At 51.2% G+C, this 15477-nt stretch overlaps 1 protein-coding gene across 6 annotated transcripts in view; it reads right to left on the bottom strand.

Annotated features, from left to right (window-relative positions):
- The window catches only part of RERE (arginine-glutamic acid dipeptide repeats), a 562577-nt gene that overhangs the window by 9910 nt on the left and 537190 nt on the right, over window positions 1-15477 (bottom strand). For 4 of the 6 annotated variants that reach the window (XM_038746111.1, XM_038746109.1, XM_038746107.1 and 1 more), the window contains 6 exons: window positions 7906-8068; window positions 5350-5442; window positions 4379-4578; window positions 2752-2916; window positions 1952-2065; window positions 34-1418 (listed from right to left, as the gene is read on the bottom strand). In XM_038746111.1, coding sequence (XP_038602039.1) covers window positions 34-1418; window positions 1952-2065; window positions 2752-2916; window positions 4379-4578; window positions 5350-5442; window positions 7906-8068 — 2120 coding nt within the window. The remainder of the gene's footprint in view (window positions 1-33; window positions 1419-1951; window positions 2066-2751; window positions 2917-4378; window positions 4579-5349; window positions 5443-7905; window positions 8069-15477) is intronic. The other 2 variants (XM_038746110.1, XM_038746108.1) reach the window with 1 other exon arrangement.

The raw sequence follows: 15477 nt of genomic DNA on the forward strand, positions 1-15477 counted from the left end.
GGTCGGTGCCTCAAGGCCCTGGTGAGCACATACCGGGCAGATTGGCTGGCGTGGCTCGGCGTGTCCACCACGGTGGGTTCAGGAGACGGGCTCCGTGGAGGAGGCGGAGGGCTCTCGGGCTCCTCGGCCTCGTCGGGGGCCTCCTCCTTGATCTGGATGGGTGGCATGGCGCAAGGTGTCACCACAGGCCCGCTGCTACTGGAGGCCACCACCGAGGCAGAGCAGGTAGGCTGTGCCGGAGCGCTGGCCCCCGAGGGTGGCGTAGTGCTGGAGGGCCCAGAGGGAGGTGTGATGGGAGGTGGACCCCCGGGCACGAACGGGTGCTGAGAGAAGGGCGGCTGCGGGGGCGGCTGGTGGAGGCCGGAGGAGGGATGGCTGGCCGCCGCTGCTGCGGCTGCTGCCGGGGGGAGGCTCTGACTCTGGGTGAGGACCGGGGGCTGAGCCGGAGAGGACTGCAGCGGCTGGCTCTGCGGCATCAGCTGCAAGGGGGGCGGGTGGGCCGACGGCGGGTGGTGAGTGGACAGCGAGCTCAGGGGCTTCAGAGCCGGCGGAGGGGGCAGGTTGGAGTTCATGGCGAAGGGGGATGGGCCCGAGAGATGGGGTGGGTGCTTGTGGGCCTGCGGTGTGGGTATCTGGGGGATGGGCGTGGTTGGAGGGGGCTTGATGTGCGGCATCGCCATGGGGGCGGGCGGCAGCGGCTGCTCTCGGGCCGGCTGGCCGCCCGGCCCTGGCAGCGGGGCGTGCGGATGGGCAGGGGCCTGGGATGCCGGGAGAGGAACCTGAGACGGAGAGGCCTGAGGCGGGAGGGGGAAGGGCTGTGGGGTTCCCGGGTGCTGCAGGAGGGGCTGGGCCTGCAGGCTGTGAGGCAGGGGTGGGGCCTGGCCGTGGAGCGGGGGCTGGGAGTGAGGCTGTGACGAGACGGGGGCCGGGGGCTGGCTCTGGCCCGCCGTCAGGGGCTGCAGAGGTGGGTGTGGCGAGGGCAGTCTCTGAGGGTGCAGGGCCGGGGCCTGCTGGATGTGAGAATGGGGCGGGGGCGGCGCCGGAGGCTGGGGCTGACCGGGCGGCTGAGGAGCCGCCGTTGTGGCCGGTGAGACTTGCGGAGGGGCCGGGGTGCCAGGCGCACCGGGGCCCGGGGCCGGGAGCTGAGCTGCCCCGGGAGGGGTGGAGGGCGGGGCCTGGCTGGGGCCATTCTGGGCCGGCTGCCCCGGGGGCTGGGCCGGCAGCACTTGCTGTTGGGCCGAGGAATCCGAGTCGCTCTCATTATCCTGGGGGCTGGGGATGCTTGGGGACGTGCTCCGGTTGTCTTGGTCGATGTCCTTGGGGTCGCTGCTCCCTTCATCGTTGACACTGCGGCTGTCCGAGCTCTCCCCCTCCCCCTCGCCCTCCCCCTCTGACGGGGAGTTGGGCCTGCTGATCTCCTGGGTGGCGAAGACAGCGGGAGGGACACAGAGGCAGAGGAGGGGTTACCAGTGCTGCTGTCGAGGGTGACGCGGTCTCCTTCGGCTGCCGAACTTACCGGCCTAAACCGGCCAGAGCCGGGTCCCTGGATGCTGTTGCTGCTGACTCTCTCCCCGCCCACCCACCACTGGACCTGCGCTCCAGGCTGAGCCACGTGCTCAGCGGTCCCTCTCCAGTGGGCAGGTAAAGATCGAACAGCCCCCTGCCCTGGGACAGACTCAGCTTGCCTCCTCTGGCCCCACTCTGAGAGAAGGGGCTCAGTGACCTCAAGTCTGGGCCCAAGTCTAGTGGAGTGCTTGGACCGGCAATGCCGCTGTCGATCAGGTGGGCCGAGACTTGTGTCCCAGTTGAATCCCTCCCTTGCAACCATACCCAAGGCCTGGCAGAGCAGTTTTCCCTAAGAAAAGGCCAATCGAACAATTAGGAGGGGCTGGAGGGGGGAGGCAGTTCTAGGGAAAGAACAGGCTCCACTATGGGGGCAGGAAGGGCTTACCTGGGTTTTTGATTTCTTGGCGTTGGTCCTGTCGGGCTCTTCGGTGTCAGACGCTGCCTTCTCTCGCTGCCGCTTGGTGCTTTTCAAGGGTGAAGATGCCTCTTCCTTTATTTTCTGCCGAGTGGCAAACACAAGGGATCCAATTCAGATAAAAGCACGGGCCCTACGGCTCTCCCCTCTCTAGGAGAGGGAAATGGCTCAGAGAATCCAGAGGCCTCACTGTACTCCTCCAGGGTGTCGTAGTGTCCTGGACACGGTACAAGTAAAGGGTGTGGCGCGCTGCAGGTTGAGGTGGGATTAGTGGGGGGCTGACTGGGTGGGGGGGCCAGGGAACGACCAAGTTTTTCATCTGCGCTCTCCTGAGTCGACAGTGCTCCCTACGAGGCCAAATTGACCCGTTGCTCAGCACAGTGCTACACAATGGGGAAAGGTGCCGGCCTCCAACGCCAAGCCGCTCCTTCCCCTCACTCATCATATATGGAGGGGAGCTAGCTCAAGGCACCAGCCTTTGCTCCCTGAAGAAACATCTGACGACGGCCCCCGACCAACAAGTCGGGGTACCACCTGCCTCCAGGGCACAAGGTTTAGAATGGAAATGGCACTACCCTGCGGGTGGGGGCCTCTTACAGTGAACCAGACCTAGTGTTGAGTCGGAGACGGGCACCTGAGCTCAGAGCCACGGCCCTGGCCTTGTGGCCGATCCAAGCTCATGGCTCCCGCCCAGACAACAGAGTCAGAGCTTGCGCAGGAGGAGAAGATGCGACTCTGGAGGACAGAGAAGGCACCCCTTCAGGCCCTACCTTGGTAGATTTCTTCACGGAATCAGCTTTGCTGTCATTACTGGAGGTGCTGGCGGCACTGGGGGAGTTACGACCGCTGGATCGGATGTCTTCGTTGATGGGAGAGGCTCTACCATCAGGGCTGGCTGGTTGCTTCTTCCTTCCACTTCGTAGTGTAGACATCTGCTGTCCGCAAAACACACCCGCCAAGGTTGGGTTTTCCCTCCAGGCCCCAGTCCTCTCCTCTCTCCCAGGCCCTCAGGCGCTACTCGGGGAATCCCTGCCTCACGTATTACAGAGAGGAAAATAAGACCCAACGAGGAGGTCACTTCTCATGCTGCCTGGGAGTGCTCCCCACGCTTCCTCAGAGGACAGAAACCCCCACCCCACTCTCATCAGGCCTGGCTCACTATAACACAGCATCTGCCAGAATCACCAAGACCCATGCCGACTGCCTCAACGGTCAGCAAAGGAAACCTCCCCTCGCCTCCCAAGTCTCCTCCACCAGCTGGGTAGGGACCAAAGTAACCCAGAGAGACAAGCCTGTCATGTAACGTAGCCTGACTCTTAAAAAGCAATAATAGCTCTAGCCTGTTTCTGCCACGACAGCAAGGGCTTGGAGGAGATTACGTGGCAATAATTCATGCAGTTTCATCTGTTCCCTCCTAATGTCGCAGCTGGGTGGATGACTGGTTGTCAGAGAAGCCAAGAGCGAATCTGAGCTGACAGGGCTACTGAGCAGCCCTAACAAGGCCCTAGGTAGGCGGGAGGCAAAGGAGGAGATGGAGGTGAGGAACAAATCTATTACATGATACCTGACCAAAAAAAAAAGGGAGGGGATAGAAAGAGAGGGGTAAAGGGGAAGAATAGAAAGAGAGGGACAGAAAAAAGGGGGGAAAAGAGAGAGGGAGGGAAGGAGGGAGAGAAGGGGATAGGGAGGGAGGGAGGGAAAGAGAGAGGGAAGGAGAGAAGGAGAATGGGGGAAGAGAGAGAGAGAAAGAGAGAGAGAGCTGGTGGGGGGAGGAGGTAGGGAGAAAAGGAGAGAAGAGCACTCAAACAAGCTTAAAGAGAGACTTGGAGGTGGGGGTCAAGACCAAGAGATCCTATTGCCCTAAATCAGTGATTTTCTTGCTTAAAGCTCCCTGCACTCTATATGAAAAATAGAAAAAGAAAAGGAATGGAAGGGTCTGGAGAGAGTCCAAGATCTAGCACAGAACTGTGCACAAAAACAATTCCCCAAGTGCCAGAAATGGGCAGCACTCTGAATTCTGCAACTCTTTGTGGAAGGCACAAGGCAGCTTTCAGTGGGAACCGTGAACCAGAGGCCACAAAGATCTGGGTTCTCTGCCCAGTTCTGTTATGTCTTCCTGTGTGACCTGGAACAGAAGGATTTTCTCAGAGCCTCAGTGTTCACATCTGCAAATTGGGGATGTTGCCTGTTACTTTTTCTTCTTTCTGGGGACTGGACAGTAAGCAAGCACAAGTATAGCCTTTTGTGGTGCAGATGTTTGCAAGGCATCGGTTGACAGCCCATTTTCCAGGAGAAGCCCAGGCCTACTAGAGGTCTGAACTGGGGGTAGCCAGAAGATGTGGGGAGGCCAGGCAAGGGGAAAGCCCCACGGGCAAGGCCGGCCGTTGGGGGACATACCGAGCCTCGACTCCTCCGGGTCCTCATGCTATGCTTCCCGCTGAGCCCGTCATCTTCCTCTTTGACAGGTTTGAACATGAAGGGTGGGGGGTCCACCGGCTTCTCTATGGGAGGGAGCTCGCCGTACTTCTTGAAGTGGATGCGGCAGTCGGTGCACAGCAAGATGTTCTCGCGCCCGCCGTGGTGCCAGTCTTTGGAGGCTTCGAGGGGGGGAGGGAGGAAGAGGAAATACCGGTGAAAGATTGGTTTGGAGCAAATGGCCTTGGACTTGGGGAACCTAAGAAGGACATAACAACCCCCAATGGACTTGCGCAGCCTGGCCGGGGCCTGACTCGGGCAATGTCTGAGCAGAGGTGGCTACTGGCCGCTGGAAGCACTTCCTTGGCCCATGGCGTTTGGACTCGTCCACTGGACCAGCACTGAGGGGGGGGGGGGGAAGAAGAGCACAAGAGCTTGGCCAAGCGGCTGGGCTCGTCGGATCGGAGCCATGGCCGAACAGAATCCGTGGTGCCTGAACGTGTTCTGTGTACTCGGGAATCAGGGTTCTACACCGAGTTACTCATCAGGAAACTCATTATCACAAAGGACACAACCTGGACAGGGAACCCTGATTCCATGTATTCCCCAACTTTCTCACTGAGTTCCTGGAAACCCGCCCTCTCGACCAACTTCCCGAGCCCTCTTGGGCATGCCCCGGCCATCAGATTCCTGATCATCATCATCATCAATCGTATTTATTGAGTGCTCACTATGTGCAGAACACTGTACTAAGCGCTTAGGAAGTACAAATTGGCAACATATAGAGACAGTCCCTACCCAACAGTGGGCTCACAGTCTAAAAGACAGAGAACAAAACCAAGTGATGATTTCACTTCACTGAGGTTAAGGCTCTGTGGCTCTTTAGGACGACTCAAGCTGGGCCACTGGGCCAAGGGCAGAGAACCAGAGTTAGATCGACAGGAGGCACGTACTAGTGGTGAAGCAGTGACGGCAGGCATAGCCTTTCAGTTCCTGTTCACTGTCCTCGCTGTCGAAGTCATCTTCACTGGCTGAGCTCAGGTCCACTGAATTTGCAGGAGAGAGGGAGAGAAAGCAGGGTTAGGATTAGGATTCCTCCAATGGTCATGGCCAGCTGAGCGGTTATTTCCGAGGGTTTGAGTCCTGCTTCAGTCCCAGCAAAGCAGAAACCCTACAACATATGGGCTGGGACGGGGGGAAGGGCCCATGGCCACCCCTCCTCACCCTCCCATCCCCACGACCCTCTTCAGATTTCAACCAGCTTGGCCAGGCCCATACAGGGTCAGTGTGGGTTCCCAGCAGAATCACCAGTGAGGATGCGGGGCATGGCTGGGCTAAACTGAGAAGCAGCGTGGCCGAGTGGAAAGACCACAGGTCTGGGGGAGCAGCGTGGCTCAGTGGAAAGAGAATGCGCTTTGGAGTCAGAGGTCATGGGTTCGAATCCTGACTCCGCCACATGTCTGCTTTGTGACCTTGGGCAAGTCATTTAACTTCTCTGAGCCTCAGTTCCCTCATCTGTAAAATGGGGATTGACTGTGAGCCCCACAAGGGACAACCTGATCATGCTGTATCCCCCCTCAGTGCTTAGAACAGTGCGTTGCACATAGTAAGCGCTTAACAAATGCCATTATTATTATTAATCCTGACTCTGCCACTTGTCTGCCTTGTGACCTTGGGCAGGTCACTTCACTTCTCTGTGTTTCAGTCACCTCGTCTATAAAATGTAAGACTGTGTGCCCCACAGTGGATATTGGCTGTGTCAATCATCATCATCATCATCAATCGTATTTATTGAGCGCTTACTGTGTGCAGAGCACTGTACTAAGCGCTTGGGAAGTACAAATTGGCAACATATAGAGACAGTCCCTACCCAACAGTGGGCTCACAGTCTAAAAGGGGGAGGCAGAGAACAAAACCAAACATACTAACAAAATAAACCTGTATATATGTATATATGTTTGTACATATTTTTTACTCTATTTATTTATTTATTTATTTTATTTGTACACATCTATTCTATTTATTTTATTTTGTTAGTATGTTTGGTTTTGTTCTCTGTCTCCCCCTTTTAGACTGTGAGCCCACTGTTGGGTAGGGACTGTCTCTATATGTTGCCAATTTGTACTTCCCAAGTGCTTAGTACAGTGCTCTGCACATAGTAAGCGCTCAATAAACACGATTCATGATGATGATAAAATAACTGTGTCCTACCCAACCAGCGCTTAAGAGCAGTGCTTAGCACATAGTCAGCGCTTAGCAAATACCTTCATCATCATTAGCTTGCACCCACCCCAGCGCACAGTAAGTGCTTAACAAACACCACAAAAACAAAGCAACAAAAACAAAAAAAAGGAACTGCGCCCCCTGGTGGCTTTTGCTAGCCAGAGCACAATGGCAGAGGGCAACAGAGACTCCAGGTATTTTTCTGGGTTCTGACCCTAAAGGGCCAGGCGGGATTCATCATCATCATCATCAATCGTATTTATTGAGCGCTTACTATGTGCAGAGCACTGTACTAAGCGCCTGGGAAGTACAAATCGGCAACATCTAGAGACAGTCCCTACCCAACAGTGGGCTCACAGTCTAAAAGGGGGAGACAGAGAACAAAGCACATAGTAAGCGCTTAGCAAATCCCAGCATTATGATTACGATTCCAGTTTGAATCACCGCTTCTTGCCTCCCCACACTCCTTCTGCAGCGTCACCCAGACGGAAATGCCTGTAGCCACACTCTTGCTGCCATGCAACTGTTAGGGCACAGCCGCTATGTCTCCCCTGCACCAGGCCAGCAGCGTTTCAATAGTGGATGGGCTAACCCCCAGTAGGACCAATGCAGCCGTTTTATATTTTTTTCAGCGTGTTGGCCTGGCGTATAAATGTCAAGATATCATTTCTACTGCAGGTGCTGCCTGAACACAGTATTTGAAGCCAATACTCCATTATTAAATTACTGTTCGGATTCTGGTCAGCACAGGGATTTTTACAAGTCACTTGCGCCTGCGGGTGGGAAATTTAATGAAATCATCCAGTGCCAGAAGAAAAGCATAATTAACCAAAATTTTCTCAAGTGGATCCTGTAAACCTTATTCCTATTCAAATGACTCCTTTGCCCTCTACCTAGGCTGGGCATTGCATTCCTTGGCTAACATCATGGGGGTGGGGGAAGGGGGGAAGAGAGAGGGGAGAGAGAGGGAGAGAGAGACAGAGAGAGACAGAGAGACAGAGACAGAAAGAGGAAAAACAACAACAGACATTTCGGAACCACGTCGGTGACACCCTGGGGAAGGGAAGGAAAATCCACCCCGACTGCCTTCCCTCCCCATTCTGCCACTTAACACCCTCACACCCACAGGTCAAAAATCGGCAGTGGGGGCAACGGAGGTAGGGACTGTGTGCTGTTGCCCACTGTTGACACCGGCCCCCTTGGCTCTCCCTTCCAGGATCGGGCAGAACCATTATAAGACTGTGGCTTTCTGCGCTTTGGGCCAAAACGCCCCCCTCAGCACTTACAAAATTCACTGGAAGGAGGCCTAGATGGAGTGTTGACGGGAGTGGAGGCCGTGCGGGTTTTAATCCTCCGAAAGACAGCCTGCCTGCGGTGCCTGCGGTGCGCTCGGGAGCTCGCCGCTTCCGGGGTCTTCTTCCAGTAGTAGTAGAAGGTGATCAGCTCTCCCTGCGGAGCACAAAGGAAAGAGGTCAGCTCACGGTTCTCCGGATCTTCCTGCTCCCTGCTGGGAGGGTATTCACCCCGGGGGGGAGTGGGGCCAGCTCTGACCATGAGATGAAGCCTTGACCAGAACCTATTAGGTGAGTCGGCCCCAAGGCTTTCCAAAGGGGTCGATCCTGCTCCCCCGTTGCTGGGTTCTGGCTGCCGTGGTTCTAGACCTGGGCCCCAAAGCGCCACGGGGAGTCCCTGGCTCGAGAAATACCCCAGGGACTAATCCCCTGAAACATAAGGCTGGATTAACCCAGGTGCCTGAGACACCCAGAGCCCTGAGGACTGTTTCTCGGGGCTCATGCTGGCCTCCCAATAGCTGTCACTTGTCCCTTTATTTCCACCACTCTACTCTGGTTCCTTGAATGGGCCTTTCCATCCTAGCTCCAAGGGGCCACTAATAAATCAATCAATGGTATTTATACAGTGCTTACTATATGCCCAGCACTGAACTAATCACTTGGGAGAGTATGATACAACCCAATTAGCAGACATGTTCCCTGCTCATAATGTGTTCACGGTCTTGGGGAGGGGGGAGGGGAGAAACAGACATTAATGAGTAAATGAGTAATTTATAATATAAAATGTAAAAATATGTACATAAATGCTACAGGGTTGGAGGTGGGGTGGCTATCAAATCCACCCTTGCTCTAGACCACTGGCACCCTTTAGTTCTGTACTGGTGAAGTGACATATGGGAGCAGTTCTATACACTGTAAAAAAAATGCACTTCTTTGGAGAAGATATGGGTTCAACAGAGGGCATCATAGTCATTTCCATGCCGATCTGGCCTTGCTAAATCATCCTAACCTTTACATTGTACAAACCAGCCACAGATAAAAACAACCAACCAGGATGACAGCAGGATGGCCTGGTGGACAGAACACAGCCTGGGAGTCAGAACGACCTGGGTTCTAATCCCGGCTCTGCCACGTGTCTTCTGTGTAAACGTGGGCAACTCACTACACTTCTCTGTACCTCAGTTACCTCATCTATAAAATGGGGATGAAGCCCGTGAGCCCCATGTGGGATATGGACTGCATCCAATCTGATTAGCTAGTGTTTACCCCAGCACTTAGAACAGTGTTTGACACACAGTAAGTGTTTAACAAATACTATTATTATTACAACTATCATCTCTATGCTGATGACACCCAAATCTACATCTCTGGCCCTGCTTTTTCTCCCTCCCTTCAGGCTCGTGTCTCCTCCTGCCTTCAAGACATCTCCATCTGGATGTCTGCCCACTATCTAAAACTCAATATGTCCAAGACTGAACTCCTTATTTCCCTCCCAAACCCTGCCCTCTCCCTGACTTTCCCATCACTGTTGATGGCACTACCATCCTTCCCGTCTCACAAGCCCGCAACCTTGGTGTCATCCTCGACTCTGCTCTCTCGTTCACCCCTCACATCCAATCCGTCACCAAAACCTGCCAGTCACACCTCCGCAACATCACCAAGATCCGCCCTTTCCTCTCCATTCAAACCGCTACCCTGCTGGTTCAATCTCTCATCCTATCCCGACTGGATTACTGCATCAGCCTCCTCTCTGATCTCCCATCCTCCTGTCTCTCCCCACTTCAGTCTATACTTCACGCTGCTGCCTGGATCATCTTTGTGCAGAAACGCTCTGGGCACGTTACGCCCCTCCTCAAAAATCTCCAGTGGCTACCAGTCAACCTACGCATCAAGCAAAAACTCCTCACTCTCGGCTTCAAGGCTCTCCATCACCTCGCCCCCTCCTACCTCACCTCCCTTCTTTCCTTCTACAGCACAGCCCTCACCCTCTGCTCCTCTGCTGCTAACCTCCTCACTGTGCCTCGTTCTTGCCTGTCCCACCGTCGACCCCCAGCCCATATTCTCCCCCTGGCTTGGAATGCCCTCCCTCTACACATCCACCAAGCTAGCTCTCTTTCTCCCTTTAAAGCCCTACTGAGAGCTCACCTCCTCCAGGAGGCCTTCCCAGACTGAGCTCCCTCCTTCCTCTCCCCCTCCTCCCCTTCCCCATCACCCCTGCCCTACCTGCTTCCCCTCCCCACAGCACCTGTATATATGTTTGCACAGATTTATTACTCCATTTATTTTACTTGTACATATTTACTATTCTATTTATTTTGTTTTGTTAATATGTTTTGTTTTGTTGTCTGTCTCCCCCTTCTAGACTGTGAGCCCGCTGTTGGGTAGGGACCGTCTCTATATGTTGCCAACTTGTACTTCCCAAGCACTTGGTATAGTGCTTTGCACACAGTAAGCGCTCAATAAATACGATTGAATGAATGAATTAATTAATTATTGTGACACAAAACTGAGGTAAAAGCCAACCACACTGGTGTCCATGCGGGTCCCCATCTGTGTGCACTACTCCCAAAGCAGCAGTACAGTTAGTACACAGCAGGATTTGTGTCTACAATACCACAAAGCAACTAAACTAACCAAAACTTTAACCTGAATCAACTCAGAATCAATTAATTAGGGGGCTGAAATTTCATGTCCAAAGAAGAAAGTAATAATTCCACAACAAAATGGATCTGGCCCATGTACAATAGACGAGCAGACGACACTCAAATAGTGGCTGTTAATATGGAGCTAAAACCGTGTGTGGTTTCTAATCCCTGTTCTTTCATTTCGAAATCCTGTTGCTTCCTGGAGGCTGGCCCACCTTCAAGGGAAAAGAAATGATTTCGTTCACGCTTTCTAAGCCCCTGGAAAAAACAGCTTCAGTACAAACAGAGCAGAATTTCCCACCTACAGTAAGAGCCAGGGCATGCGTGAGTTAGACTGGTTCGTCCACACATCCCTTGAAAGTCAATCACACACTGTTAAAAGCCAGGCCAACGTCACTGTTATGCCAACAGATCAGCTCGCTTGAAGAGAGCTGGTTCTCAACTAATAGTACACGGCTAACTCTTTGATGTTTAAGCAGCTCTGATGTGGTCAGGGCGGGTACATCAGGGTGTGCTGTTCCTAATTAAATCAATATTATTGATATTCAATCTAGTTATTAATCTGAAACGATGCCACAAAACACCACTCTCAAAGGTTTTGCTTGGTTACTGTGTTTTTAGTGGAAAATTAAGGAGAGCAAAGGGCAGGATGTGGATGAAAGAGTCTCCATGAAACAGTCTGACAAATTTCCATAAATCTAAAACACCAATAGCTGAAATGTTGGTTTTATTTATTGAACAATTTTACCAACTGCACATGTGTTCACAATTTATTTGCTACAACTTAAAGGGGAACGGTAGGTATTTAAGAACTCTCCTTCCAAACCATAGCACTTACACCCAAATGGGAGTCACCAGCTCATTCCCCACTTTCACTGAGAAAATTACCATTGTGCAAGCAGTCCCCTGCCTGCATTGTCTGACTGGCAAAATACGCCTGGACTCAACTGTCATCAAAACCAGTCTTCAAAGTGTTCCCTCACTTGTTGAGGCCTGTCTTGGAGCTAAGAGCTGGGAACGCTGAGCTGGATGAAGGAACTGGAAAATGGAGGACCAGCCTAGAACATCTGTTTCTGGGTGGCTCTGGGTTGCAACACTTGGCAGCGTCAAAGATGCCACCTCTTCTCCAAGGGGCCTTCCCTGACTAAGCCCTCACCTTCCCTACTTGCCGTCCCTTCTGCGTATCCTAGGTACTTGACTTTGCACCCTCTAAGCACTTGATATTCCTTCCACCCCCACGCCACTTTATGTACATATCTTTACACTCCACCACTTCTCCTAACTATAATTTATCTTCATGCCTGTCTCTCCCTGTACAATGAAGCTTTCTGTGGGCACAGAGTGTGTCTACTACCTCTACTGTACTGTACCCTTCCAAGCGCTTTGTACAGTGCCCTGCACAAAGCAGGAGCTCAATGAATACTGTCGATTGATTGACTTACTGATTGGATGGAAGAATCCTGCACCTTCTGGAACTTCCACTCAAGCCAACCCTGTCCTGCCTCCTTATCCAGAAGCACCAGTTACCCCAGGGACCCGGCTAGGGCCAGAAACAGGCAGGCCAGAACACAGACTTCAAGAAACCTGCTTTCTCTCACTGAAGGAATATAGTCCGGCACTAGACTCTTTTTCCCCTCTCTTCCTCTGACCTTAGTTCTCCACTCAACTCACAAAGACCTCTGCCCCTCCAACCCCTCTTCTTATCTCCTCCAAGCCTCTCTCTGCCCCATTCCTTCCCTCCAAATCTGGTTCCTCATTTCAGTTTCCTCTTAAAACAGCCTACCGACTGCTGATGACTGATTTTACTCATCTACTCAGGCAGTAATAAAAAAACAAAATCCAGTTAAGGCAAAACATAAAGTTACATAAATGACACAATTTAAAACATCTCCCATTTCTTTTCCTTTTGCCCCATATACTGGGGTAAAATCCTGCTTAGCTTTATGTGATCATTTCCCTAGCAAACACCCAGAGGGCAAGGACTGGATGGTATTTTGGGTTAACTTCGGTGGGCACTTAGCAAAAGGCAAAGAGCTCACAGTTTAATAACATAGGTCATCAGAAAGGAGGTACAAGTATCTTTAAGTGGGGACTGAATATCTATGAACCAATCAATTGTATTTATTGAGTGCTTACTGTGTGCAGAGCACTGTATTAAGTGCTTCCCTGGCCACAGCGAGCTCACAGTCTATAGGAACCTGGCAAATCCCAACCCTCTTTTTACAGATGAGAGGAGAAAAGCCCAGGAAAGGTCGGGTGGCTAACTTGAGATCTAAGTGAGAGGCAAAGTCAGTAACCAACCATTTAGTACAATGCTTTGCATACCGTAAGCCCTCAATACATAACACTGATGATGATGATGATGAGGCTGTGAGCCTGTTACTGGGTAGGGACCATCTCTATATGTTGCTAATTTGTACTTCCCAAGCACTTAGAACAGTGCTCTGAACAGAGTAAGCGCTCAATAAATACGATTGAATGAATGAATGAATGTTGAGACTCCTGGTACCCAGTATCCTATTACCAAATGTGCCTGGTGCACACTGGGAGCCTCTGGAACAGAGACCAGTTCTAATTTTGTTTTTTAAATGGCATATATTAAGCTCTTACTAAATGCTGGGGTAGATGCAAGCTACTCAGGTTGGACACACTCCATGTCCCATATGGGGCTCAAAGTCGTAATCCCCATTTTACAGATGAGGGAACTGAATCACAGAGCAGTGAAGTGACTTGCCCAAGGTCATCATCATCATCATCAATCGTATTTATTGAGTGCTTACTATGTGCAGAGCACTGTACTAAGCAGTATGCACTATGTACTAAGGTCACATAGCAGACAAGCAACAGAGCCGGAATTAGAACCCAGGTCCTAATTCCCACGTGCGTATTCTCTCCGAGCACCTAGTACAGTGCAGCACACAGTAAGAGCTAAATACAAACACTACTATTACTACTTCTGTTGGGCTGGACGGCTGTGCTGCTCTCCTGATAATTTGCTCCCTCGTCTCTTACCCTAAAACCACATTCAACTCTCCTACTTTCAACCCAAGGCTCATGTTTTTCTTCCTGCCTGGATCTTGCTCAACTCTCTCCATCTTCAGAACTCAGCTCTCCCCATCTTCAAATCTTTCTGAAATCCCAGGAGGCTTTCCCAGATTCATCTTTCCTCTCCCCAGGGCATATGCTCTCAATGACCAGCTCAACACTTTTGCACCACCTATGTATGCAAGCTTAGCCTCAGGTATCTCTTTTGCACAGAAAAATTTACACTCTGTACTTCTCCCTCTCACTCTGAAGTTATTTTGTGTGCCCCCTGTCTCTCAGACTGTAAAATGCTTTAGGGATGGGATTGTGTCTTCTAACCAAATTTACCCTCTGAAGATCTTTGTACAGTATTCTGCACAAAGTATGCACTCAATAAAAACTGCTTGATTTCTTCTCAAATCAATGACATTTATTGAGCACTTACTCTGTGCAGAGCACTGCACTAGGCAATTGGGAGAGCATAACAGAGTGGGTAGACATGATCCCTGCCCTCACAGAGCTACGCTCTAGCAAGAGAGAGGGAAATTAAAATAAATTACCAGTGGGGGATGCAATTGAGTGTAAGGCTATACATATATAAATATACCTAAGTACTGTGGAGGTAGGGTGAGCAACTAAGTGCTTAGGGGGTATAGACTCAAGGACAAAGGTGACACGATAGGGGAAAAAAAGGGTACGGAAATGAGAGATTAGTTGGGGACGCCTTCCTGAAGATATGATTTTAGAAGATGGGCAGGCTGATGGTCTGTCAGATATGAAGGGGGAAGTAGTTACAGACAGGAGGGCGGATGTAAGCGGGAGATCAACAATGAGAGAGATGAGATCGAGGCACAGTGAGTAGGTTCTTGATAGAGGAGTAAAGTGTGGCAGCTGGGTTGTAGTAGAAAGGAGCAAACTGATGGAGTGCCTTAAAGCCAACGGTGAGGAGCTTCTGTTTGCTGCAGAGACGGATAGGCCACCAGTTGAGGTTCTTGAGAAGCAAAGAGACATGCTCAGAATGATGTTTTAGAAAAATCATATGAACTGGAGAGGAGAAAGGCTGGAGGCTAGGAGGTCAGGAAGGTGGTTGATAATAGCAGCTGAGACACCTAAGTGCTTGGGCCACCACAGTAGTAGTTTGGATGGAGCGGAAGGAAGGATTTGAGAGATGTTGGGATGCTAGAACTTTTGGAGCCAGAAATAAGGGATAAGCCAGTGTCTCAACTCTCTCAGTTTGGGGATTAAGAGAGTTATTAGTGAGACAATGCAATCTTTTCATCTCTCAGAAGAAAAAAAAAAAATCAGTGGTATTTACTGAATGCTATGTGCAGAGCACTGTACAAAGCGCTTGGGAAGTACAAATTGGCAACATATAGAGACAGTCCCTACCCAACAGTGGGCTCACAGTCTAAAAGAGTGGGCTCACAGTCTAAAACTGACCACTTAGTACAATATAACAGAATTGGTAGACAGGTTCCCTGGCCTCTAGACTGTGAGCTTGTTATGGGGAGGGATTGTCACTGTTTATTGTTGTATTGTTACCTTCCCAGGCGCTTAGTACAGTGCTCTGCATACAGTAAGCACTTAATAAATACAACTGAATAAATGAATGAAAAGGTTACAGCTGAGAGGAATATGAAATAGAAACAAATTTAGCCCAGCCTAATTAATAATTGCGGTATTTATTAAGTGTTTCCACACAGCAGATACATGGTAGAGCTAGGATCACAAGCCAGGTCCTCCAACTCCCAGGCCTGTCCTTGCTCTTTCCACTTGGCCACGCTACTTCTATAATTCTCCAGGTCACTCAAATACTGTGAAAGGATAATAACAGTCCCTTTCCAATAATAATGATGGCATTTATTAAGCGCTATGTGCAAAGCACTGTTCTAAGCGC

The sequence above is a fragment of the Tachyglossus aculeatus genome, chromosome 5, assembly GCF_015852505.1.
Source record: "Tachyglossus aculeatus isolate mTacAcu1 chromosome 5, mTacAcu1.pri, whole genome shotgun sequence".
Classification (NCBI taxonomy): domain Eukaryota; kingdom Metazoa; phylum Chordata; class Mammalia; order Monotremata; family Tachyglossidae; genus Tachyglossus; species Tachyglossus aculeatus.